The sequence below is a fragment of the Anabas testudineus genome, chromosome 18 (assembly GCF_900324465.2).
Source record: "Anabas testudineus chromosome 18, fAnaTes1.2, whole genome shotgun sequence".
In the NCBI taxonomy this organism is placed as follows: domain Eukaryota; kingdom Metazoa; phylum Chordata; class Actinopteri; order Anabantiformes; family Anabantidae; genus Anabas; species Anabas testudineus.
Genome location: NC_046627.1, coordinates 13,215,656 through 13,240,691, shown reverse-complemented (window position 1 = coordinate 13,240,691; position 25,036 = coordinate 13,215,656). Strand labels below are relative to the sequence as shown.

The 25,036-nt window shown below is 39.9% G+C and overlaps 1 protein-coding gene across 1 annotated transcript; it reads right to left on the bottom strand.

Moving 5' to 3' along the window:
• Positions 1-360: 360 nt before the first annotated feature.
• Positions 361-23,100, bottom strand: LOC113151532 (FH2 domain-containing protein 1-like). The gene is made up of 14 exons (XM_026344448.1): positions 22,926-23,100; positions 11,666-12,123; positions 11,398-11,565; positions 9,582-9,643; positions 8,546-8,648; positions 8,344-8,429; positions 7,811-7,911; positions 7,284-7,354; positions 6,148-6,255; positions 5,912-5,982; positions 5,536-5,653; positions 5,155-5,319; positions 4,879-4,974; positions 361-4,788 (listed from the first exon to the last, which is right to left on the bottom strand). The coding sequence occupies exons 2-14, from the start codon at positions 11,927-11,929 to the stop codon at positions 2,380-2,382; spliced, it is 3,822 nt and encodes a 1,273-aa protein (XP_026200233.1). The 5' UTR covers positions 11,930-12,123; positions 22,926-23,100; the 3' UTR covers positions 361-2,379.
• Positions 23,101-25,036: the final 1,936 nt, after the last annotated feature.

The following is a 25,036-nucleotide window of genomic DNA, read 5'->3' as shown; positions in this document are numbered from 1 at the left end:
AATGTTTTTTACTGGACTAAATTACACTTAGTTATTGATCAAACGCTTTGTATTTTATAACATACATTATTAATTGAATACTATTAAACTTGATATTGTTGATCACACAAATGTACAAGCTTCTGCAGAAATGTAAAATGTTGTCAAGTTTAATGAATGCAAATTAAAAGATCGAATCACTTCAAAACCTCAATTTGTGAGAATTTTATTTGATAAATCAAACAAACACGCAGGTCTTTTCCTTTATTCAGCAATAACTTGCTAATATTTAACTGCTGTGTTCAAAGTTGTGTCAGACAGGACTGATTAAATAGAAATAGAATTACTGCAGCAAAGTGAAAGTGGTGAATGTGGTGAACAGAAACACAGTGCAGAGTGTTGGAGGAATAATACTTTATTAATTAGAAGACAGATTATTTATATCAATTATTAACTACATACATACTGTACATACACAAATCTATAAACATCTTCATATGAACAAACTTGGCACCGCAGACTCTTCCCAGTAAGTCAGACACTGTTGGTTTGAATCAGAGACACTTTCAGTGTCTCCTCGTATAATCTAATCACAATTTAAAAAAACTACATGATTCCCAGCGATTTAGCATTTTTATTCTTACAATAATAATTATAACAACATTTCTATTTTAAGTCAGCCGGACGCCTCAGCTTGGTTAGTGACATTAAATGTGCAGAATCAAAAAGGCATTTAGACACAAAATAAGGTTGTTCAATCAGAAGAAGACAGGAAACGCCAAGCTGGGAATCAGTCACATCCATGAACACTGCAATTGGTCATGTTTTAAATAAAACCTCGTTACACACTAGTAGATACTGACATTTACTTCCTTCCTCCAGCTTCCCTTTTAAATGAATCGGTGCGACTGCTCTCAGGAGACCATGGAGACCAAACAGATATAACTGTTTGCTAGTGTAGTTATTTTTCAGGGTTTGTGTTATAAAAGGTGTAAATCAGTCTTAGTAAAAAGATTTACGGCTGAAATGACCAACTAATCACTTTAATTCAGCAGCTGTATCAGAATACATTTAATGTGGGAAGGCTGGAGGGCATCTTTGAAGCATGTGTACGACTTACGACAGGTGCTCTACACGTATTTTCTGAAAATCTGGTGTCTTCTAAGATTGCAATGCTACAGCTAATGCCATTGAAAAGCTTGTTTTGTTGGATGGAACATTTAAACAAATGAAAACTGGAGAACGCTAATTTATTAGCTGTGGTGCACGTTCTGTATTTATTTGACCTGCTTTGTCAAACTGCTACACAAAAGAGTTTATTATCATATTTTGAGTTAACTGTGTGATGTTCTTCTCCTGTTAGCAACAAGATAAGTAGTTTGAAATGTGGAGAAAATTGTGAGCTTCGTAAAGCTGACTACCATTAGCATTTTCCCACATGGTTAGCAGGTCACTAGCATGGCCTGTGTGAGGGCACCAGGCTAAAAATGTGATGTAGGGCCCATTTTGAAGCCAAATTCCCATCAAGTGCAGTGAAAAGAAGGTGCAATAAAACACTAGATTGCAGCTTGTTTATTTTTCACTGCATGGCCTTAGGTTTTCTTTACATCAATTAGTGTTGAAAACTCTGAAGAAACTTACCAATATCGATTATGTTCATTTGATTAAACTCAACTTTAAATGGGAACGCGAGAGCATTGTAAAAATTGTTTGGACTCCATATCGACACAGGGTCCAACTACCAAATAGGACCGTAGGATTATTTAATGCATTTTTGCACTTAAATGGGGAAAATTTCCAAACAAAGCAAGTAATTAACCTACCATAAACGAACTGACATCCAGAAAACACAGTTTTTTGGCCCCTGACAGCCTTTTAGCCGTGGTTAGCAGTTAGCTTACCAACTAGCGGTGCATGCCGTCACTACGCCACCAAACATGTAGAACCAAATGTTTAGCTAAAATGCATGGATGCATTTCACTGTGCCACTTTCTGGTTTGACCAGACCTTAAGAGAAGAACTGTGACTTTTATACGAATGCAGACACTTGGGGAAAATTGGCCTTAAGAGCACATTATACACACTTAACAATATAACTTGTACATGGTTTAGATTGTGTAGTGCTTTCAGCTGGAGTCCTTTTACCACCAGCAAGATTAAGTTTGAATGCATAGTAGACAAATTAATCTCCTTGTTGGAGTTATGCCATCATATTGGAATGTACCTTCTTTTATTTTCCACCTTAAAGTCAGATTTTTGCTTAGGAATTTATCCTCCATATCATCTTTCTCCATGAAAAGGAATCTGTACTTCATGTCGGAGCGTATCCGCTGATTCCCTTAAAGTTGAAGGCAATATTGCCCAAACTTCATGTTGGAATGCAGCCTCACATTTCTCCTGTTATCTCCAACTTGGTCTAGTGGTCTTGCCTGAGTCCCTAGAGTGAGTTGACTTGTCGGAGAAGCTGCCACTGTCATTCCGCCTGTGACCTTTAGGGGGAGCCACTGAATTGTGGAGTGGTGAACTGGGACCTACCCTGATGCTTTGAGACTTCTTCAGCGGGGAGGACGAGTTGAGGACATCTAAAGATCTGCTGGTGTTGGAGGCTCTCAGCGAGCCTGTTCGCATGAAAGGTGGGGAGGTGCCAGGTTGTGGGACAGCGGGGGAGGTGGTTTTCTTGGGAGAGGATTTAGGAGAGGAGTCTGTATGAGGTGGACCAGGAGGAATGAGGATGGTGTGGGTCTTTCTGAAAGAAGAAGAGGCAGTGCTTCGGGCAAAGCCAGGAAGAGGGGATGATGGATGGGTAGTGCCTTTGTGCAAAGGGGTGGCTGGTGCACTGATGCTGCCTCCACCTCTACCTCCACCTCCACCTCCCTCTCCAGCCAGAGTGAGTGCTCGCAGCGTAGAGCGGCACATCTTCTCCTCCGGCTGGGGTTTGGGTTTTATTGAGGCCTTTCGAACAGGTGGTCTATTCTGAAATTCCTTGTTCTGCTCTCGGGCAGATGCCCAAATACCTGCAACTTTCAGGTCTTTTGAATCTTTTGGGTCCAGTGTCTTCTGGAGGCTGGAACGTCGGGATGAAGGTGCAGTCGAGGGCCTCTCACGTTGTCGGAGGGAGTTGCTGTTGAGGCTAGACATGGTCAGAGTTGTGGACGATCCCTGGTGGCGCCCAGGAGAATTCTCAGGACGTTTGCCCAGGGATGAAACAGCTCGGCCAATTCGTGAAATGGGCACAACCCGCCTCATGCCCTGGCTCTCGGAACTGTTGAGCGTGCGGACGGGCTTGGATTTGTTGGTGGCGGAGGTGCCATTTATGGTTGAGGGTTTCATTCCAGTGGGAGTTTTTGTAGTGCGGAGGTTCTTGGCGGATGGTTTGGGAGAAGTTGACAGTTTGGCCTTTGCATCAACGGAAGAAGCTGATCCTGTATTTTCTTCGTGACAAGAAGCGGCTTTGTTTTGGCTCTGGTGATTTGTGGATTGTTCCATAAATGTCTCCACGTCTTTAATCTCACTAGTGGAATCCTCTCCTTCCCCGTGGTCCTTTTCTTCTAATTTACCTTCATCTGAGGCATCTGTGGTGAAAGCAGGAGCTTCATTGGCTGAGTCGGGCTTTGTAGGGCACCATCCGGGGGAAGAAACTTGAAGCGACAGGTCGTCACAGCGGGAGACAGGCACCGGTTGGCTGCTGATGGGTACAGGCACTTGCTTCTCATTGACTGGCTCAGGTTCTGAAGGTGTGCAATTGGCTGCAACAGAGGAAGCTTGCTGGTTTCCTCCCTGATTGTCACTACGACACTGATCCTTCTCAGTTTGCATATGTGTGTCTCCAGCGTTTCCGGGTTCTCCAGCTGCCTCGCACACACCTGTCACACACCACACAACCACCTTTTCTGCCCGCCCCTTGTCTTCTTCTTTTTGTGACAAGGAAGAACTACTATGGGAGTTAGTCTGCGTCTTCTGGATGCTGGATTTGTCCACTCCCTCTTCTTCCAAATCTGTGATTACAATATCGTCCTGGTCATTTCCATGGAGGTGACTAGTGTGATGCACTTTGTTAAGGCTGGTTTGGGGGACCTTGCTGAACACTTTCAGCTCAGGCACCAGTGTGCACTTCTCTAAGACCACAGACATGGCTCCAGTAGCAGCAGTCCTATGTTCAAAGTCCAGATCTGATTTGTTCATTGTACTTGATGGACTTTGATGGTCTGAAAGCATGCTAAAAACCAGGTCGGGTTCATTCTTGCCATTGTTGTTGTGGTCAAATTGCTGGTTCAAATCAGAGGTAGGTTTCACTGTAACTTCATTTGTAGTATTCATGACATCTACTGGCATCTGGGCTGCATCATAGCTGAGGTAACTGGTGGTTGTTTTATGTGAGTTTGTGTTTTTTAGACTCAAAGAGGTCTTGGGAGGGGAGGAGGAGGTTTGTGGTGCCATTTCACCCATTTGAGGCTGCTGGTTTTGGGGAAAGCTGCACGTTGTGACCATCGGGCTTTGAGCTTGTGTCTGAGGCGGATGTTCACGTGAGGCTTTTGGCAAAGCTGTCCTCGCCTCACCCCCTCCTCTCTGCTGAGCGACTTTGCGGTCTCGGCTTGCTATTTCCAGGAACATGCTCAGTTCTCGTTCTGCAGCGATAGACGGTGACTTTGACGGTGAGTGCCGGGAACGTCGTAAACTTCCCCAACGCCCCGGAGGACTCTGGGGGTTATCGAGAGGCGAGCGGCGGTGGGACTTCATCAGCAGCCCGGCCTCGTCATGTTGAGACATGTCGTTTTCACTGCTGCAGCGATACTTGAAGGCTCCAGCCACCTAAAACATGATCACATAGAGGACATTTAATAGCACTGAAGCATTTTGTATTTGTGTGTCAACTTTTAATAGTGTGTGTGGGTGTTCTACCTCCTCGCCTCCGGCCCAGGAGTGCCTCTTCTGCTCCTCCAGCTGTTGTAAGCGCCTACGACGAGCTGCCTCTTTCGACTCCCTCTCGATATTCTCCTACAGAGTGAGACAGACATTAATTAACTGCTATCTCCCAGTTTGAACACTAGGTGGCAGCTAAATTTCAGGGGTGGTTTACTTGGCATTTTCCCATTCTGTTGATATTAATACTTTTTGCATGTTGTAGTTTATGTTTGACTGTAAATGTGTACACGAACAAGCTGCATGTGTGTTTACCTTGACAGCGGCGGTGAACCTGGAGCAGAAGGTGTAAAAGATGCGGAAGCAGTCATCCAGTCTAAAGGTGTCTCTGTCCTCGCAGAAGAAGTCAATCAGCTCGCTGCCTTCCTTCTTCAGCTGCTGCTGACTGTGGCGCAATGAGCACAGCGACGAGGTGGCATGCTGAGAAACAGGAATAAGACGTAAATAAGGCTTAAAAACACATGAGTTAATTTCTGATGACTGATTGAATGATTATCAGTATCATTCTCTGTAGTAATCTCAATTCTCTTTGTGGTCTCTTTGTGTTTGTGTTTGAGGATTCATTTGACCCTTTGTCTGTGTCTTGTATCACTGCACATTGTCCTGTCCACCAAAGACAATGTTTGTGTGTTATACCTGCAGGAAACTGTCCAGTTGCTGCAGCAGCTCTGTGTCTCTCTGGACGCTCTCCTCTACTGAGCGCGTGCGAGTTGTTAACCACTGCAGGTCAGAGTCCAGAGTTTCCAGTGAGATCCTATGGAATCAAATAAAAACAATTAAAATCAAACAAACTTGGACCATCTGAATTAAATACTATGGATGACTTGTCGTTATGCTTTATCCAGAAGCTTTATGGCCCAAAACAGATAGAGGGCGCTGTTACTCTATTATATCTACTGACAGGAGCTGAATGCAGGAAAAGGCTGCACCTCAATGGCATGCAGAACATGAGGCATGATGGGAAATGCTGTGTGTATTTGGAGAATTGTTTATATGTGACATGGTGTCTGACCTGGCTGCAGCCTGAATGTGAGTTAACTTCAGGGGAAACTCCAACAGCTTCTCGTCTTTTTTCTGAGCTTCCTGAAAAATGAAAGAGAAAAATTTGTTTTTTTTTCTTAATCATTATTAAATATTCATGGTTTTAGTGCTACGTTCTCTAAAATGACTTCTGAATGTGTTAATAATCACAAAACCCAAAGTTTTAACCCTTAAGCTGCTCTTATAATATCACGACAGGCTGCTGACCAAAGCAACAAAGTGCAGCAGGTTCATGCCGGGTTTGTTGGCCTTGGTGTCGGCCAGAGACAGGAGGGACGACAGCTTGAAGCCAACTGCGTTTCCTGCGTAACCTCCCTGCAACACACAGGAAAAAACATAAATCAACACACACAAACACACCCCTAACACTGTAGTAGACATTATTAGTTATAAGTAATCAGATCACTTTCTCAAATACTGAGATCAATTTATTAATGCACAAATAAACTATTATAAGGAAAAGTTCTTTCAAAATCCCAAATTCAGCAGTATTATCAGCTAAAAGTACATATTTTGCAGAAAAACCTCTATCTAGTGCAGTTAAGTTGTTCAATCCAGTGGGAACCAAGTCTGAGGAGTCATGAGATGATTAATGACAGAGAAAAGAAAAAGAGCTCTGCTAGTTCATCAGGTTTTTTCTAATCTTTTCTCAGTTTTTGTAAAACACTGGATAATTTTACCACTTTGGGTCAATTATTATCACTATGTGCTCATTGTGCCTTTATTAGTGATCATTCCAATATTTTTATTATTTTTTTTATTTATAATATTTTCCCTTTATTAGTGACCATGTTGTCTTTATATGCGATAATTTTGCCATTATTTGTGATCATTTCCTCTTTTGTTTATATCATTCAATGATTTTTCTGCTATTTATTCTGCTATGTTGTTGCTGTTGTTGTTTATGTCATTTGCTTTTATACTGGTGTTAACTTTATTTTTGGTTATATTGTCGTTGTTTGGTGTGTAATTAACTAATTAACTTAATTGTCTTGTAATTTAATTAATTTTTTCTTGTGTAGTTAATATTGATGCTGTCCAGTCTATACTGCTTTTTCTATACTGTTTTGTTTTTTATTTCTCTGGTAGAAATTTTAATTATGTGGTGAAACAAATGCTTCATGTAATCATGAATAACTAAATGAAGGGATCAGACTACTTTCTGAACTAACTGTACATACGATTTGATCAGACAGTGTGGAATAACACGACTCTCACAAACAGCTTAAAGCTAGTGAAGTTAATGATACCACCATTTCCTCATTCAGCTAGCCTGAATCCAGCTCTGTTTCCCTTTGTTTCATGTCTAATTATGCATTAATGCTGTTTTTTTCCCCACTCACAGCATTGAGGATGTTTCCAGCCTGCAGCACCAGGTGGAGAACAGCGTGAAGCTCCTCACAACCCATTAACTCTGGTGGAGAAAGAGAAAGAGGCGGAGGAGGATGAAGAAGAGGAACAGAGAGGTATAAACACAAATAAAGTGGAAAATGTCTCTATATACGAAATAACAAACGATAAGCAGGAGTTTCTAATCCTAAAATCCCTGCATGCACCACAGAGTGCGAGTGTGTTGTCACCCACAGCATATGGAGGGTTAGTTAACAATTCAGGGAGTTATCAAGTTCACACACACACATCTAAAAATAGTCAGGGTGTTAGTGTGTGTGAAGGGAGGAGAGGATTTGATTTACTGTATCTTCACGTCTCACAAAAGGTGGAGACAAAACGCTCTGGGCGTTTACATTAATAATGAGCAAGTTTGGTGTTCTTCTGTATTCCTCTTATTGTCATAAGCATTAAAAGGAGTTTGTGCTCCACACAGAGAGCAGTGTTCTCATACTGGTGACGGTGATGGTGCAGTTGTTACCTTTGGTGGCACAGCGAAGGATCGTAATGTCCCGTGTCATGGCCTCACACGCCCCGGGAAACTCCTCCTTCAACAGCATGGACTCGATACGCACCACATAACTAGAGAAGGACAAATAAAATGATTAAGTCTACATTGTAAATATGTAAATGTAAGAATAAAGTCATGAGAAGGTGATAGAAAGGGAACGAAAATGGACAAGGCTGTTAGTGCTTCTCTAAATTTCCCCTTCAGCTCCACAGCTTCATGTCCCATTAGTGTTTCTTTTATTCTTTCCACCATCTGCCGTTACACAAACCCTCGAACATTTAGCTCCATTAGTTCTGGAAGAAAGGTCTCCTGAGTCTGGTTTTTGAGTCTTTAGTTTTTATTTGGATCCCCATTTGCTCATCTCCCAGAGAACAATAAAAAACAAAAACAGCCTCTCTAGAAAAACAGCACTTTGGAATAAAAAAGGTGCTGCATGAACCACCACATTTACTGTTGGAGGTGAGGTCAAAGGTCAAACGGGAGCTGAATGCAGGGCGTCTCACCTGGGGAGCAGGATCAGCTGGTACACGAAGGAATCTGGCAAAGAGAGCTTAGAGACGTCTCCTCTGTACGCCTTCAGCTTCTTCACCTAAAGGAGAGGATGAAGACATGGTGACGTTCAGATTCACAGCGATTCAACTGTTTGCTCGCTAATGACTTCTTGTGGATTCATGTTACAATACTCGCACAGTTCACACTCCTGACCTCTTCAGAGTCCGGCAGCAGTTTCAGCAGCTCTCTCAGAGTCTCTGCTCCATAAGACTTACTGTTTCCATCGCGAATGTCGTCTATGATCATCTGATTGGATCTGCAGGACAAAGATTTCACTTTTAATTAATAGTAATGGAACTAAAGCACTGACCACATATATACTGATTTGTTGTCTCTTAGAGAATTAGATTTACGTTTTTGTGGCTGTTTGCATCTATTTGTAATCATAGTTTTTTCTTTTTGCAGCCACTTTGTGTTGGCTGTGTCTATATATAGGGTCATTTTCATTCTTTTTGTATCCATATATCTATTTTGGGGTGTTATGTTGCGCTTTGCGTGCCTTTTTGTATTTGTCTTGTGTTTCTTTATAGTCAAATCTTTGTCATTGTTTCACATGTATTTGTGGTATTGCATCTTTGTAGCTGTTTGCATTTGTTTGTAGTTGTAGCTGCGGGACAATCCCTGTTTACACAGAGAGTGCGATCCATGATGCTGAACATAGTGACCACAACATTTTATTATTACACCACTTTAGCTGAAACAAACCAGGTAACCACATGTCTCTGTGCAACGTGGGTTTGTCACCTACATCCCTCTACAACAACCCCTTTTAGGTTTTGTGAAGAGATCCAGTCAGTGGTCCTTGGTTTTATGCCTTTAACATTCCTGCCTGCATTCCTCAACACCTGTTTACCAATAACATCCTGGGATGAGGGAGAGGAAACGTATCACACCACAACAGACATGCATCAACTCCCTTACTGACGGACTGCTACCCTAAGGAATGCAGGAGACATAAACCATGCACTGACACATGCACACTGACCCAATTACATTAGATTGACAGACAACACACATAATAACCAGTGTTGGCCCAGTATGACTCAGACATCGCCCTCTTTCTTCTCTCTGCTCTGGCAGATTGTAGGAGTTGTAAAACCCTTTTTATTATTTAGCGTCAGTGCAGTGTTTTCATGTCTGTTTCATACAAGAGGAGCGTTTGTTGTCAGAGTTACAAAGCCATGCTTACTTTTTGAACTGCTTGAGGAAAATCCCAATGTTCATCCCACGCTTAGAGTCCAGTATGGAGACCTGGTAGAGAGACACAGGGAGAGGGAGAGAGAGGTGAGTAGGTTTAAGAATGAGGTCACAGGCGAGGTGGAAATGTCCACACACCCACTTCACCTTCTCTACGCCTTTAATAAACGTCATCAAACACCAGCCTGCATCACACACAGACGGACTACTGTGAGGAGGCCGACCCAGACTGACACAGGGGCCCCGTGTCTTGCATTAGAAAAAAACTAAAAACTATAAAGATATAAGACAACTACAAAGAAACAAAAGCTGATAAACACAGAGACACAAAATGACAACAAAACGACCTACCAGTTGCAAGAAAAAGTATGTGATGGGTATGTATGGGATTACGTGGAGTTTTGCATGAATTGGTCATAAAATGTCCTCCGATCTTCATCTAACTCTCAACAATACAAAAACACAGTCTGCTTAAAATAATAGTACACAAACATTATATGTTTTCATGTTTTTATTGAACATAACATGTAAACATTCACAGTGCCGGGTGGAAAAAGTATGTGAACCCCTAGCCTAATGACTTCTCATCCCCACTGTAAAACATGGCGGAGGGAGCATCATGGTTTGGGGCTGCTGTGCTGCCTCAGGGCCTGGAGAGATTGTTGTCATTGATGTAAAAATAAATTCCAGAGTTTAATCAAGATATTTTTCAGGAAAATGTAAGACCATCTGTCTGCCAACTGAAGCTCCACAGAGGATGAGTGATGCAACAGGACAATGATCCAAAGCATATAAGTAATTCAACAAAAGAATAGCTTCAACAGAACAAAATACACCTTCTGGAGTGGCCCAGTCAGAGTCCTGACCTCAACCCGATTGAAATGCTGTGGCATGACCTTAAGAGAGCCATTCACACCAGACATCCCAAGAATATTGCTGCACTGAAACAGTTTTGTGGTAAGGAGTGGTCCAAAATTACTCCAGATCGTTGTGCAGGTCTGATCTGCAACTACAGGAAGTGTTTAGTTGAGGTTATTAAAGAAGGGTCAACCAGTTATTAAGTCCAAAGGTTCACATACTTTTTCCACCCTGCACTGTGAATGTTTAAATGTTATGTTCAATAAAAACATGAAAACATATAATGTTTGTGTACTATTATTTTAAACAGACTGTGTTTTTCTATTGTTGTGAGTTAGATGAAGATTGGAGCACGTTTTATGACCAATTCATGCAAAACTCCACGTAATCCCAAAGGGTTCACATACTTTTTCTTGCCACTGTAAAACAACTAAAAAGAGACACAACTACCACCTGCAACACAGTTCAAGTCACTTTGTGTCTCTTTGTTTGGGGGCCCTATGAAACCTATTAGAACTAAAAAAAGACAAAAAATTAATACAGAGACACAAACTGATTAGGAAAAGACAAAGTAGGTCACAGTGTCAAGACAACTACAAATACCCAAATGAAGCAACATAATAATTTCTACATGTTTTGTGTGTCCTTTTTTTTCACATAGACAAAATATAGAGACATAGAACAACTACAAAGAGACGCAGACCAACTAGAGGGAGACTCAATGTGATTGCACATAATATGACACATAATTGTTTCTAGGTGTTTCGTGTCGCCAACAATATGAAAAATTACCACTAAAAAGCCCAAAGTAACACTAGAAAACACAAAACAAAAACACCATAAAGAGACACAAGTGACCTCTTGGGCTTTTTTTTTTTTTTTAAAAATCAGAGGGTCAAAAACAGGAGGAACTGTTTTCTTATATTTGGACCACGCACTCGGACACACACCTCCTCTTTGGTTTCTCTGAATGAGCTCCTGTTCTTCCCTCTGGTGACTGCAGCCTTGGTATTTGACTGACTGTCATTTTGACCAAACAGCTCCTCGATGGTCTGGACGTCGATCTGGTATTGCTGCTGCACTCGGCCTTGAGTCCACAGGTTGGTCCGTCCCTTCACCTATGACACACACAACATACACAAACATATGCTATGTAAATAAATAGTGTTTGAAATGTAGGTGAAGGTGTGAGCGTGTTATACGGAGCTGTGACTTCACCTGCTCCTCTGGTATCGTCTTCCAGAAGAAGCTCCTCACCCTCTTCTTCTTCCTCAGGTCTCCGAGACCTGGAAGTAGTGGTGGTAGGGGAGGAGGAGGTGGAGGAGGAAGAGGAGGCGGTGGAGGAGGGGGAGTCTGGGTGCTTTTAATATCAGAAAATCTCGATGAAGGAGGAGAAGGTGTCGGCACTACAGAGGCAAAACCCTCCTGGAAAGCGAATCCCCCCCTCTCATTGGCCGGGGAGACGCTGCCCATCACATGCATCCCGGCAGCTGATTGGACGGGAGCACAGAGGGAAGGCGGTGGGTGTGGTGGCGGACGGGGCGGTCACCGAGGGGATGGGTGACCATGGCGGAGGGTGTAGCGATGATGATGAGGATGATGAGGGCGGGTCATCGTGTTAGGAGCATCAGAGATTGGTGAAGGGGTCAAAGGTCAAATCCAGAGCACAGAAGAAGCTGGAGAGAAATTAAGAGAAAACTAAATGAAAAGATAAAATTTTATTATGATGAGTCAGAGAGAGAATTGTTCCAAAAAAGGTGGATGTGTGTTCAACAACTACACTATAAGTTAAAATAGAAAAACAGACCTGGTTTTAGTTCTGACCTGACAAAACCACCACCACCACACAATTATTAAAGTACAGAGGCGTCAGTGTAACTCGGGTATCGATAATAACGTCTCCTCTTCTGCTTTGTTTATTCCACTGTACAGGAAATTACTTGTAACAAGAAGTCCATTTATGGCTCAGAGCACATTTGGACGCTTTTAAATTATTTAAGATACAAGTTCTGGATACATGTCAACAAAGATATACACTTCCTGTTGATGAATTAAACATTTGTGTGTGTGGTAGTAGGCGTTTCACATAACTTAATCTCCCTTGGCAGTTTGATTTCCTGATTTCTTTCATCAAACTTCAAACTTAATCGTGCTAACAACCAGGTCCTGCATGTGTATGTGGATCCTCTGTGTATGTGCAGTAGTGTGTCACTGCTACAGCATATTTTTGTGCATCCTGACCTGATTACTGATAATCCAATAAATTATTTGGGAAAATAATATCACATCTGAACTCCATTCAAATATTTAGTGATTTTATGCTTCCTTCCTCATAGGCAAAGCAAATATTTAGGTTGTGTACAGCATAAAATTTCACTTTTATAACATGACCTTTCAATCTGCACATAACCTAAAATGCTCAATAGTAAAAACATTTAAATGTTATTTTATTTTATTTTTTTAAACAAAAATGGTTCTATTTCATATTTGTGTGTTATCACATATTCACTAGTTTGAGTTTTCCAAAATTGTTTTTAAAAATAACTACTTAGTGATTGTAGTGAAGCAGTGAAGCCACATATACCACAACATGTTAGTATTTCATTAAGTGTCTGAAGTAACTTAATAGACTTAACATATTTGCTCAAAGAGAGAAGGAAGTTTAAAATTAGCAGAATCTGTAATGGAGTTTGGTGACTTTTTGTTTCCCTAATAATGAACTGGCTGGCCGGGCTGCCAAAATGGCTGGGCTGCCTTGTGCAACCATGGCAACCAGCAGGGTCCTACCAATCGCCGTGGTAACAGAGTGGGTTACAAACAATGGTAGTTTGTTTACTTGGCAGAATCAAAATCGGGGTCACAGTGTGTGTGTGTGCGGAGGTTAATAATAAACACAGTCACTTTTCCTGGATGTCTCTGCTCTCATCGCTCTGCCTTCGTGTTGTGTCCTCTCCCATCCGTCCATCTTCAAAAGACGGTCAACAAAAGGTCTGGATGACAAACTATTTAAACTCGAGTGACCTCGACATCGTCCAATCACACGACACAGAATGTGCCCAAACTGATGACACGGGTCACAGAGAGGATTCTGATTGGATGATTGACTTAACTGAATTTGACAACTTTCACTATTACTACCATTACTGTCACCAATTTACTACTGTGGGTATTATTACTACTCACAACTGCTATTACAACTAGTGGTACTACACTAACCTGTACAAAGGTGCTATATAAATAAGGTGTGATTAATTGGTTGCTACTACTATTAATACTTTTAACAGCCCCAAGGAGACAGACACTGGCTACAAAGAGGTAAAACATGACTATAAATGAATATCAAAAAAACAGGTAAGTTAACCAGTGTAGCACATTAGCATGATGTTATGGGAATGTCAATAACTTTTCAGCTATTAGGTCATAAACCAAAGTGTCAGATAAACTAAAAGTTTGACCTAATGCCGTTGAGAAATGCAAAGAGAGAGGATCACCACAGTGTTTTAAGTTTATGGGAGCTGCCTGCAACTGATGATAATCTCCTGACATTTTGGCGAAAAATCATATAAATGTCTTATGGGTATTATCTGATCTCAAAAGAAAAAAAAAAAATAAAAATATATTTACTAAGATGTAGGACAAGGGAAAGAATCTCATTCTAAAATATGGGCAACAGGCTCATGAGTTTTTACTTCCAGATGCTGCCATGACCTTGAACTGGCACCGATATGCAGACTAATAATGTGGATCAAAACCAAAAAACAATACGATAACAAAACTACTTTTCCTGAGTGGCCCTGCTGAAGAGAACGAGCCACGGCGCTGACCCAGTTATGATCCTTCCATAGATGCATCTCTTGCCTTTGCTCCACATTCCCACAGTGTCAGTTCTGACCTCAATACTGAAGCAGAAAGAGAGAGGGAGAGGGAACGCAGCTCTGGAAATGAAGCAGCAAGTCATGAAAGAATAGTGCTGGAACAAAGAGTGAATGAGTAACAGTGACGGTGCATGAAACGTGCCTCCAGAATAGAACAGTGTGTGTTAGGAAATAATAAGCAAAGAGCTGGTTGAACTTGATTGTTGTGGTTTGTCTGTGGATGTACTCAGCTACCCTTCGTAGAAAAGGAGGGGAAAAAAACCCATGCAGGTGGCTAAAAATTTACTTGAGAGGTTCGAGTGGGAGTGATATAATCCAAAATATCCTCCCTGTGCAGACTTGAAAGGTGACTGTTTCTCTCAGTGAGTTAAAAGGCAAAACTAACACCTTAACTAACACCTTAGCAAGACATAAACACAAGAAACATCAAGTAAAGAAAAGAACCAGAAAGTAACAGAAAATAGCAACAATGAGATAGGAAATAAGAACAAAGAGACAGAAAATGACCACAAAGACACAACAGACAGCTACAAAGAGATAACAGGCAGCTACATTGAAACAACAGACAGCTACAAAGAGATAACAGACAGCTACAAAGAGATAACAGGCAGCTACATTGAAACAACAGACAGCTACAAAGAGATAACAGGCAGCTACAGTGAAACAACAGACAGCTACAAAGAGGCAACAGACAGCTACAAAGAGATAACAGGCAGCTACAGTGAAACAACAGACAGCTACAAAGAGATAACAGACAGCTACAAAGAGATAACAGACAGCTACATTGAAACAACAGACAGCTACAAAGAGATAACAGGCAGCTACAGTGAAACAACAGACAGCTACAAAGAGGCAACAGACAGCTACAAAGAGATAACAGGCAGCTACAGTGAAACAACAGACAGCTACAAAGAGGCAACAGACAGCTACAAAGAGATAACAGGCAGCTACATATGTTGCAATATGGACGCAACTATTGCGAAGGGACGGAAAACAGCCACAGTGAGACCAAACTGCCACAAACAGACAACAAACTACCACTGAGAGTCAGGAAACAGCCACAAAGATATATCAAGCAATCACAAAGACTCACAACAGCCACAGAGTCACAGAAAACAGCCTTAAACATACACAAATCAGCCTTAGACCCATTAAAAAGGCACAGAAAACAGCACTCACATACTCATAAATGTTATCAGTAATTTTACTGAATGCAACTTCTCAGGAAAAAAAAATCAAATTCAGAATCACCAGATTTAGAGGGTATAAAAGTAAGTAAGTCACTAAAACAAGTGAATGTAGTGGAGTAGATGTATAAAGTATAGTAGTATGAAGTGAATTCAGATCATTGAATAGAAGCACCTCGAATTATTGTACAGTACTTGAATAAATATACTTCTACTGTGGGAGCTCAAGTTACTGTGTGCAGCAAACCTGTTTGAGAAATAATGGAATGACAAATATTTACACAACAAATTAATTTGACCTCTCCTCTATCACACACACACGCAGAATAAAAACCTTTTACTGAACAGACAACATGAGCTCACACACACAAAGAGCTGACGATGACTAATATTGCCGCAGTGACTCACACCGTGAGACGAGTTACTATTAAACGAGACACGATTAATGAAGCAGCGATCATCTGGAGGTGATGTCAGCCAGAGAGTTTCGAACTTTCTCCAAGTTACAAACTTCTTCCTGCAGCTTTCAGAGTAAAACGAGTCGACCTGTAATAACGTAAATGCAAAGTAAAACCCTTTGCTTAATTTTCCTGTTTTTTTATCAGAACGAACAGTTCTCGTTCTCCCTCTGGCCTAAAAACCACCCTCCACTCAGATCCACTCGGGTATTGGATAAACTGACACACAGACCTCAGAGAGGTGGCTCTAAAACTAGACCAGGCCTGATGAGACTAAGCAGAATTTGGATCCAACCTGGTTCCTCAGAACTGACCTCTAGTCCAAATCCAGACTTACCAAAGCATCAACATTCAAGTACTTGCCTAAAACATACTCCACTACCAGCAGTACAACTTCATAATGACTACACAAATTGAAGTACTAAGTACATCCTCTACAATGTACTAGTAGTAAGTATCAGTTTTATTTATATACTTTGGTACTTTTCATACAAAATGGCAAATCAAAGTACTTCACGTCTGAATGAAAGATAATTATTATACTTCACGACAACAACACCGTCTTAAATGTGATACAGAAAAACTTCCAAAATAATTGGATTGGATGATTAGTCTGACAATCAGTGATAAAAATATATATTACTAATTATTAATGTACATTTTTCCTATACACCTTCTACACATCTGATTTTCACACTTCACAAACTTGCTGCAGTTTGCTGATGACTCAGCAGCTGACAGGTGAGTCTTGAACACACAGAAAAATGAACACACGAGGATGTTAAAGCACATAGTGTGAATTGTTGTCTTACAAACATCCCTTCATTGAAACGCTGTGTCCCTGACAGAGAGCGACTAACCATGAAATGCGTCATTTCACGTTAAATGTAGCAACAAAGGGTCTGATACAAACAATGGCGGCGCTATCATCCATTAACTCACTGCTTCCAGCACCGTCACTCATGATGATGCTTTTTCCAAAATGTAGCCTCCATAATTTCAGAGCTAAAGTTTCTCCAGTGACTCAGCGGAAATAAAACTGTCTCTGGTGTTTTAATATGAAATGATGGTGAGACGGGACAAAATAAGTGCTAGTTTGCTGCATATTCTGCTGAAGGAAAGAGGACGAAGGAGACACCCAGACCCTGATCTCTAATCCCCTGTGGTCAGCTTCAGATAGTTTCCAGCCTGAGCTGCACAGATCCTCCATCACTGTGACGTCTCTAAATGTTACCTGCAGAAACCCGAATATTTCCAACAAGCCTGCTTTAAAACAACAATGAGTTTGAGTGTAAATACAGACAATGGTGGTGCCCACTGCAGTTGTTTCTACTGTAAAATATCTCATCCATATTTTTAATATAAATGATGAGGGGAAATAAAACTAATGTTTTGTGTTGAGGGCTTTTAAAACACACATGGCTGACACTTTGCATCGTCCCTGAACGCATCACAATATGGATGACATACATTTTGTACTGTCTCTGAACCGGTACAACAGCTGATAAACACTTATGCTGCTCCAGACACTATTTTACTTCTTTAAGTGAAGTCCACAAACAAAGGAACAATTCTGCGATATTTTACCACAAGAGAGAGGATTCAACAAAGACGCAGAAATCAAAATTAAGCTAGACATGCAAATATTATGCTGATTGTTGTTTGTCTGCAGTAGCTGCTGTAAAGTAAAGGACCAATCAGGAGAGACAGACCCTCTAATTAAGCTGCAGATTATAACAACCAGTTTTGGAGTTCTTCTTGACCTTGAATTTCATTTGTTCACTTGCCCGTCTGTGTATTTCTGGTGCCAATCACAGTCCAAACAGTGAACAGTTTTGTTTTGCATTTTGCAAAATAAAAAGCATCAATCTGTTTATTATTGGAAGGACAAAAGTCTGATGTCCGTTCACTGTTTATGCATCCAGACAAGAGGAAGGAGTGATGTGTGTGGTGATGTGTGTGAGGTACAGGCCTGGATATATTAGGGCAGCAGTTATTTTAACACATTTACATCATATGTGCTTTGTAACAATGGCTATTAATAGGTCATAAGGCTTTAACTGCTTGTTTTTTATATTATGTATGTTTTATGTCTCTACATGTCACAATAAGAAACATCATTATAAAAACTAATGTTGCACCAAACAGCATATAAACGGCAGAAAAGCAGTGTTCACAGCAGTTAGAGAGAAAATAAACTGTAACCAATTATTACTGTAACATCATTTGCACCTTGTCAGCACAGAAAAGTCTAATTAACGACCTGACAGCACCACAGCGAAGCTGTTGTTGAGGCTCTGAAAGCGAAATCAGACAAACAGCGAGGAAACGGCTCCAGACAGCAACATGTGAGTCATGACAGGCTTTAAAGAAAAAAAAAGAAGTTTCTCCTCTCTCTTGTGATTTCTCTGGGTTTGCAGCATGGCTGGTTGCTGTTCAGCAGTCTGACAGATTAGCACCCACACTCTCTGCAGCAGTGACAGATCTAACGCCTCAGTTTGAGGATTACAGCAGCAGGTCAGCAGTTAAAACCTACAAGCTGAGGCTGGTGGAAGAAACATGGAGTAAATACCAGAAATCCAACACCTTCCTGGAACTATTCAGAGACACTGTCACACTTGTTTCTAAGAAAACAACCTGTCCTAAGAAAATAAAAATAAATACAGTTTAATATATTAATAATAAAATTACATCTTAAAAAATGTCTAAGACGCTGCCTAAATATATCCACATCCTACAAATTATCTTAAAACAGTGCTTAAAAAAACTAAACCGTCAAAGCAGCAGGTGGTAGAGCAGTCGCCTATGAGCCCCAGGGTTAGTGGTTCGATACCTGGTTCCTCTGAACCCTTGGTGCCTTAAAGGGGCAGTTTGTCCACAATGCAATGTCCCACTGTGGGACTAATAAAGGTTTCTAAAAAATAATGTTCCACATGATCCATTCACAAACACCCAAGAAATTATTTTAAGATATTCGTCAAAACTGCAGACAAAATATCATGAAACTTAAGAACTTTTACTCAAGATAAATCTAGAAATACCTGAGAATTGAGAAATAATCCAACAAACCACCTGAAAGTGTCTGAATCTTTCCCAGACATGACACGCTTCATTGAATCAACAGTAATATCCACAATCCTTCTAAAAATACAAAGAATATAACCACAAATGACCAAAGGTTATGTAACACAATAAATCTTCAACATCCATGAAAGGACCCATAAATGAAGAATAGATATCAAGGAATCTCAACATCTACAACCAATAAATATAAAAGAACAATTTAAATAGTGAGGAAGCCAAAATATTCACACACAAGAAATCACCAATAAATATCCACCATCCTTACCAAATATCTATGCAAAGATAAACAATAAATGCCAAAAATTAAATAACCCATCAGAATAAACTGATAAATAACCAATGAATATGCAAAGTATGTCCAAAATACCTTGATATAACCCGTAAACATCCAATAAATATCTGGGAATAGACCCATAGATAAATAATAAATATCCATATAATATAACCATGTGCTTACAACCAACCAACACCAATGAGCATAATAAGAGAAAACTGGTGACAAGAATTTACCAACAAATATTCAACATCCAGAAAATAACCAATGGACATCCAAAATCCTTCCTCATAAATATCAGAGAAAGAATCTGAACACTGACGATTACCAATAAATGTACAAGAACAAACAAACATTCAAGAATATACCCACAAAACTGTGCATCCAGAACCTCTCCATAAACAGAACCACAGGTGCTGGATCCAGACGACCAGGCACAAACCTGCTCTCTCGGTCACCATAGATACTCCCTGAGAAGCTGAGGGCCTATTATTTACCAGACAAACAGTAAACACACGTGTATGTGTGTGGGTTGTTGGGGGGGGGGGGGGGGGGGGGGGGTGAGCGAGGACCCCCCACATTGATGTAGCTCAGAAAAGCATCTGAATTGCTTTTTCAGTAAAATTAGCATAAAAAACCCATCAGTTCTGGCTGAGTTTTTTTGCTCACTTGGGCCAGAAAAAGTGTTAAAAAGTAGAAGAATTCACTTTAAATCTTTTTCGTGGCTCTACTGAGATGTTGAAAGGTTTCTTTGTCAGCCGAGGAAGCGAGGACGGATTAAGTTTACGGCTGTGTTTTATGGCGAGGGAGGGTCACGCGAGGCGAACTGCTGCCTATACGCATCCTTCCTCTCTGGGGTTACCATGGCGACAGAAAGCTACAGACAGTGTCCTGTATCTAAAAATGTCATCTGGATTAGCGTCACTGGAGCACCAGGCAAGTCGGGGGGTCGGCTGGAGAGCCCAACCTGCCGAGGGGGCACCACGGCCTGCTGGGAGGCCTGAGGGAGAGAACGAGCCCGAGACACAATTGCACACAGATGTTTACCTGCTGAGGAAAACCACACACACTGCAATACTGGACATTTGCATCACATTACTTTTCTCACAAAACAGGAAGAAAGTGCATCAGGAATAGGTCCTAGGACGTAGCATCGATTAGCTGTTTACTTTAGAAGCTAAAACAACAGGGTCTGGTGAGTTGATACTGTAACACATACTCTGTAGGTCTTTAAAGATTTTCCTACTGGCATAATTAATAATAATTAATTAAAGCTAGCTTCAAACTGAGTTTTCATTTTGCTGGATTCACCAGAAGATCGTGTTGATGTAAAAAAAAAGAAAAGACCAGGTTGTAAACAGTATATGTGTCTGCCAGTAAGCAATAGAGTTTTAAATTAAACGATTTTTCAATGAGGTTTGGTGTGTCAATGTCTTTCTAGAGAGATACTGGTCCAGGCAGCAGATCTGCACTAATGAAGTAGTGCCCTTAAGCAACATACATTATCGGTGCTAATGACAGTTTAGTGTTAAGAGGCTGTAATGTTTGAAATTAACATGGAAAATGGCAATTTAAAAAAGGCCCTGCTTCATGTTTTCATGCTGGTTTTGTTTAAATTTCCCATTCAAAACTGAACCAAGAACTTCTGGATTTAAAAAAATTTTGTCATCCACATTCAGGGTCAAATTACTATTCCTAGTTGTGAATCCTTCCTTTCTCTCTTTTTACACTTGATAAAATATGAAAACTGAAGATATTTCAAAATAAAAACATCTGGATGGATTTCAGTTGTGCTGAAATCATTAGAAAATGATGTTAAATCAAGAAAGGTTAAAGTCCAGATTGTACAAAGTGTATTTGCCATCCAAACATTTAAATTAACAGATTTCTGAATGGAGTCTAGTGTGGCAATGTTTCCCCTGCAAACAGGTAAAGAACGAATATGCTGAACAAATGCAGCTGTGTATACAAGGATTGCATGTTTAATCCTCAAGCACCTGATCCGCCACCTGAAGATCCCTTAAGCAACACACATTCTTTAGAGCATCTGTTCATCTAAAGTGAGTTATAATGTTGAAATGTTATTGGCAAAAATGTAAACACAAAAATAGATCTATAGTACAAAACTGTATGCTGCACAAGGCGCGTGTGTGTTATTCAATTAATAGATAACTGAATGAAGTCTGGTGTGGCATCATGTCCCTTGCAAACAGACAAAGAACAAGCTAATTTGTTAGCGTTGCATCTTTAATCCTTAACATTCTTAATAAAACCCATCATATCAGTGTCTGAAAAGAAACAGCAGAGTTTTTTGTTGGTAGTTTGAGGTGTTTCCACGTGTCGTGTGAGTTTTAACACCCTGAGGTCTGAAAACCTGTTAATGCAGAAAAATATCCTGCAGAGTGTGATTCTGCATGTAGTTAATCATAAATGAAAAACAGCTTACATGCAGATGGTGTGACTAGAATATTACATTAATTAGAATATTTATAATAAAGGAACCATTGTTGTCTTTTTATTTGGGCTTTGGTCATTTATAATATACAGGTGCTTTGTTTCTGATTTTGGTTCTAAGAGTGTGATTTGATGGAGTCACAGTGAGACCACTTAAACAGCACAAAAGAGAATCTGTTGAAAGTCATTTATGTCAATTTAAGTCAAAGAAAAAGTTTCAAAAGTTCCAACATTTATAGTTTTTCTACTCTTATATGATAAACTGCATTTTTATGCTTTTACTGCTGCATTAATTAAAAAGGATATCACGAACAGTTTAATAGTTACAGACCTAAAGCCTATAACCACATGCCACAGTGGAAAAGTACCTCTTTAATGTCACTGGTGGGACCCAAAATGCATTGCAAATGTGAAACCACTAGGGCCACAATTAGCACATTAAATGGACATTACTGCGGCATCACATGACAGAAAAGTGCTTTAGATGCATCAGATAACAAATATTACGACAATAGAGTTATCACTGCACACAGACACACTAATACGTACATATCACAATAATATTATTGCAAAAACACAGAACATAAAGTCCAAGAAAAAGCAACAACAGCGTCAGTGAAAACCAAAGAAAGGAGATGAAACATTTATAGAGATAATAAAGACGGATCACCGTAAATATCAGTAGACAGTAAACGCATCACAGAGACACTACAAATCATTACTGCAGTATGTTAAACCGAGTAAACACCATAAACATAAATCTCTAAATGGTGTCTGTTCAGCAGATATATGGTGATATATAAATACAAATAATATGAAAACTGTCTAAACATTACAGAACTATTGTTCCATACGGATAAATACCGGTTTAGGCATCAGACACAATCATGAAGATAAAATAAAGTCGCTGTTAAATGGACTAAAAAAAGAAGAAATATGATTTACTGTTATAGTTAGTTGTAGAAAGATGTTAAAGATGTGGAAATTTGAAAGGAGTTTGGTTGGTGTGAAGTACCACTGTGTTCAACAGCCTGTTAGCCAGCAGAGTAATAAATTCTTAGCCCTGAGGTGAAGTGAGCGACTCAGTGAAGTCCAATGAGACCGAAGACTAAAGAGCGTGCGGCGGTAAAATCCCTCAAAACTCACCGGAGTGAACGTCTCCAGCGGCGCCAGCTCCCCCGAGCGAAACTTCTGTGTTAAAACGACCAATTTACAGCAAAACAGGATTTTACTGATTCCGTTTGACGCCGGTTTGCATCCACAGGCAGCGCACGGTTTGCAGCCCAGCGTCACTGTGACACCGGCTCTCGGTGCGAGTTCGTGTGAGTGCGTGCATGCGCGGGAGAGAGAGAGAGAGGGAGAGAGAGAGAGGTGGGAATCCCAGGCAGCTTGCGCATGCGTGATCACTCAGGTGAACAGGAGAGCGTGTTCTTCCGTATTTTCCACCTGCTGGGAAACATGAATGACGTCAACACACGCACACATATATATATATGTATATAAATATATATATATATATATATATATATATATATATATATATATATATATATATATACATATATATATATGTATATAAATATATATAATCGTATATATTAAAGAGTTGAGTAAGGATGTTATGTAAAATGAACAAACATCCAGCTGCGTGTTTGCGTGCGTGTGCTGCCCAGATAAGCTCTGGCAGCCCCGCCCTTGGCAAAAAAACAAACAAACGCAGTTACCATTAAATATGTCAGCACTTTTCCTTCCCTCCATTTAAAAAACTGTGAAAATATATTAATAATTAATAATTTTGTCTGTTTTGGGGTCATCATGTGTCCCTTTTTGGTCATTTTTCATCGGTTGTATAAGACTCTAACCTTTGACATTAACACACATTAAACAGAAAAGACATATAACATTATCCAGAAAAACTGTTTTAATTAATACTATATTTAAAAAAGGTAAAAAAAGTGAGTGCACCCTGGCGTGTACTGCAAAAAAGTCAGAACTTAGTCTCAGCTGACCTCTGACCTTTTAAAGTCCAGACAACAAGTTAGACACCATTTTGCTGTGATTCAGTCCAAATATGAGACATAAAATAAAAATACTAAACCACAACTTGGAGTCTTTTTTTCTGAGAGAAACTCTTCTGCTGTTGAGTTGTTTGGGAAAATGAGCCTGGAAACAGCAGTAGAATCAGGTTTGTGTGTTGGTGTTGCCAGGTGAATAATTGCCTCTTTTTAAAGCAATCAGAGCAACAGAACCACAAACAGACCAGAGTCTTTAAATCACCATTTAAAGAAACACATTCATGCACTGCATACTAATTCTCACATGGTTAATCTGGATTTACACCTGGAAAAATACTAAAATAATTCAATGTAGCCATACATAGTATAGCTTTTATATTTTGATGTTTTTATACATTTCTGCTGTATAGTTTCGTAACTTTATTTTGATACAAAGTACAGTTCCACCAGTGTTCATACAAAAATCTTTTAATTTTAAAGTTTGCTGTTGATCTAGTATTTCTGCAACTGTACTTAAATTAAATAAAACTCTGACCACAGTGAGGTACTTTACCTAATAAAATGAGTAAATCTGAAAAATAGCAGAATACAATATAACAATATAATATTTCACCACTGAGTCTCAGTCTGTTTTTATTTTATCCTTTTTCTCTATGGAGTTCTGCTTTGCTAACAGCAGTAACATGTATTAAAGGTAAATTTCATTGCTTGTGGTTATTATTGTATTTGAGTACTGCCATTACAACAAATGTTAGGAATTTTAGGAAAAGTTAGACTACAATACCAAACCAAACCTTGATGGAGAGAGTTAGCACTCTTTGTACCGATAGATGTGTAAAACTGGAACAGAGCTTTCCTTGAAGTGCCAAAGTTTCTGCACAAACTATAACTTTATTTTCAGTTCACAGAGATTATGGTGCAAAGAAATACAACATTTATCAAAACTGTCGTGTGGTTTCTCTGCAGTTTTATGAGGTACTACCCTCAAATTTTCCAATGTTATTAGCCACTCTGCATTTTTAAAGGTTACAATTTTGTTGCTGGGAAATGGCCACTGTACACAATCAGGATTACATGACATGTATATAACTACAGGTCATTATCAAATATTTAGCTATGGTAAGTTTGTGTGTAAAGTTTGTATTTTATGAAAACTTACAGTCTATTAAGACAAAGACATAAAATAAGCAGCTTCTTACCACACATAATCAAAGTGGGGCAACATCGACTGAAAAGATAAAA

Bases quoted from the DNA above. Each gene is read 5' to 3' on its own strand.
- LOC113151532 (XM_026344448.1), bottom strand. From the start codon at position 11,929: ATGCATGTGATGGGCAGCGTCTCCCCGGCCAATGAGAGGGGGGGATTC. The intron at 7,355-7,810 runs GTAACAACTGCA...TTTCTCCACCAG, and splicing joins CCTTCGCTGTGCCACCAAAG to AGTTAATGGGTTGTGAGGAG. The intron at 5,654-5,911 runs GTCAGACACCAT...TTGATTCCATAG, and splicing joins CACATTCAGGCTGCAGCCAG to GATCTCACTGGAAACTCTGG.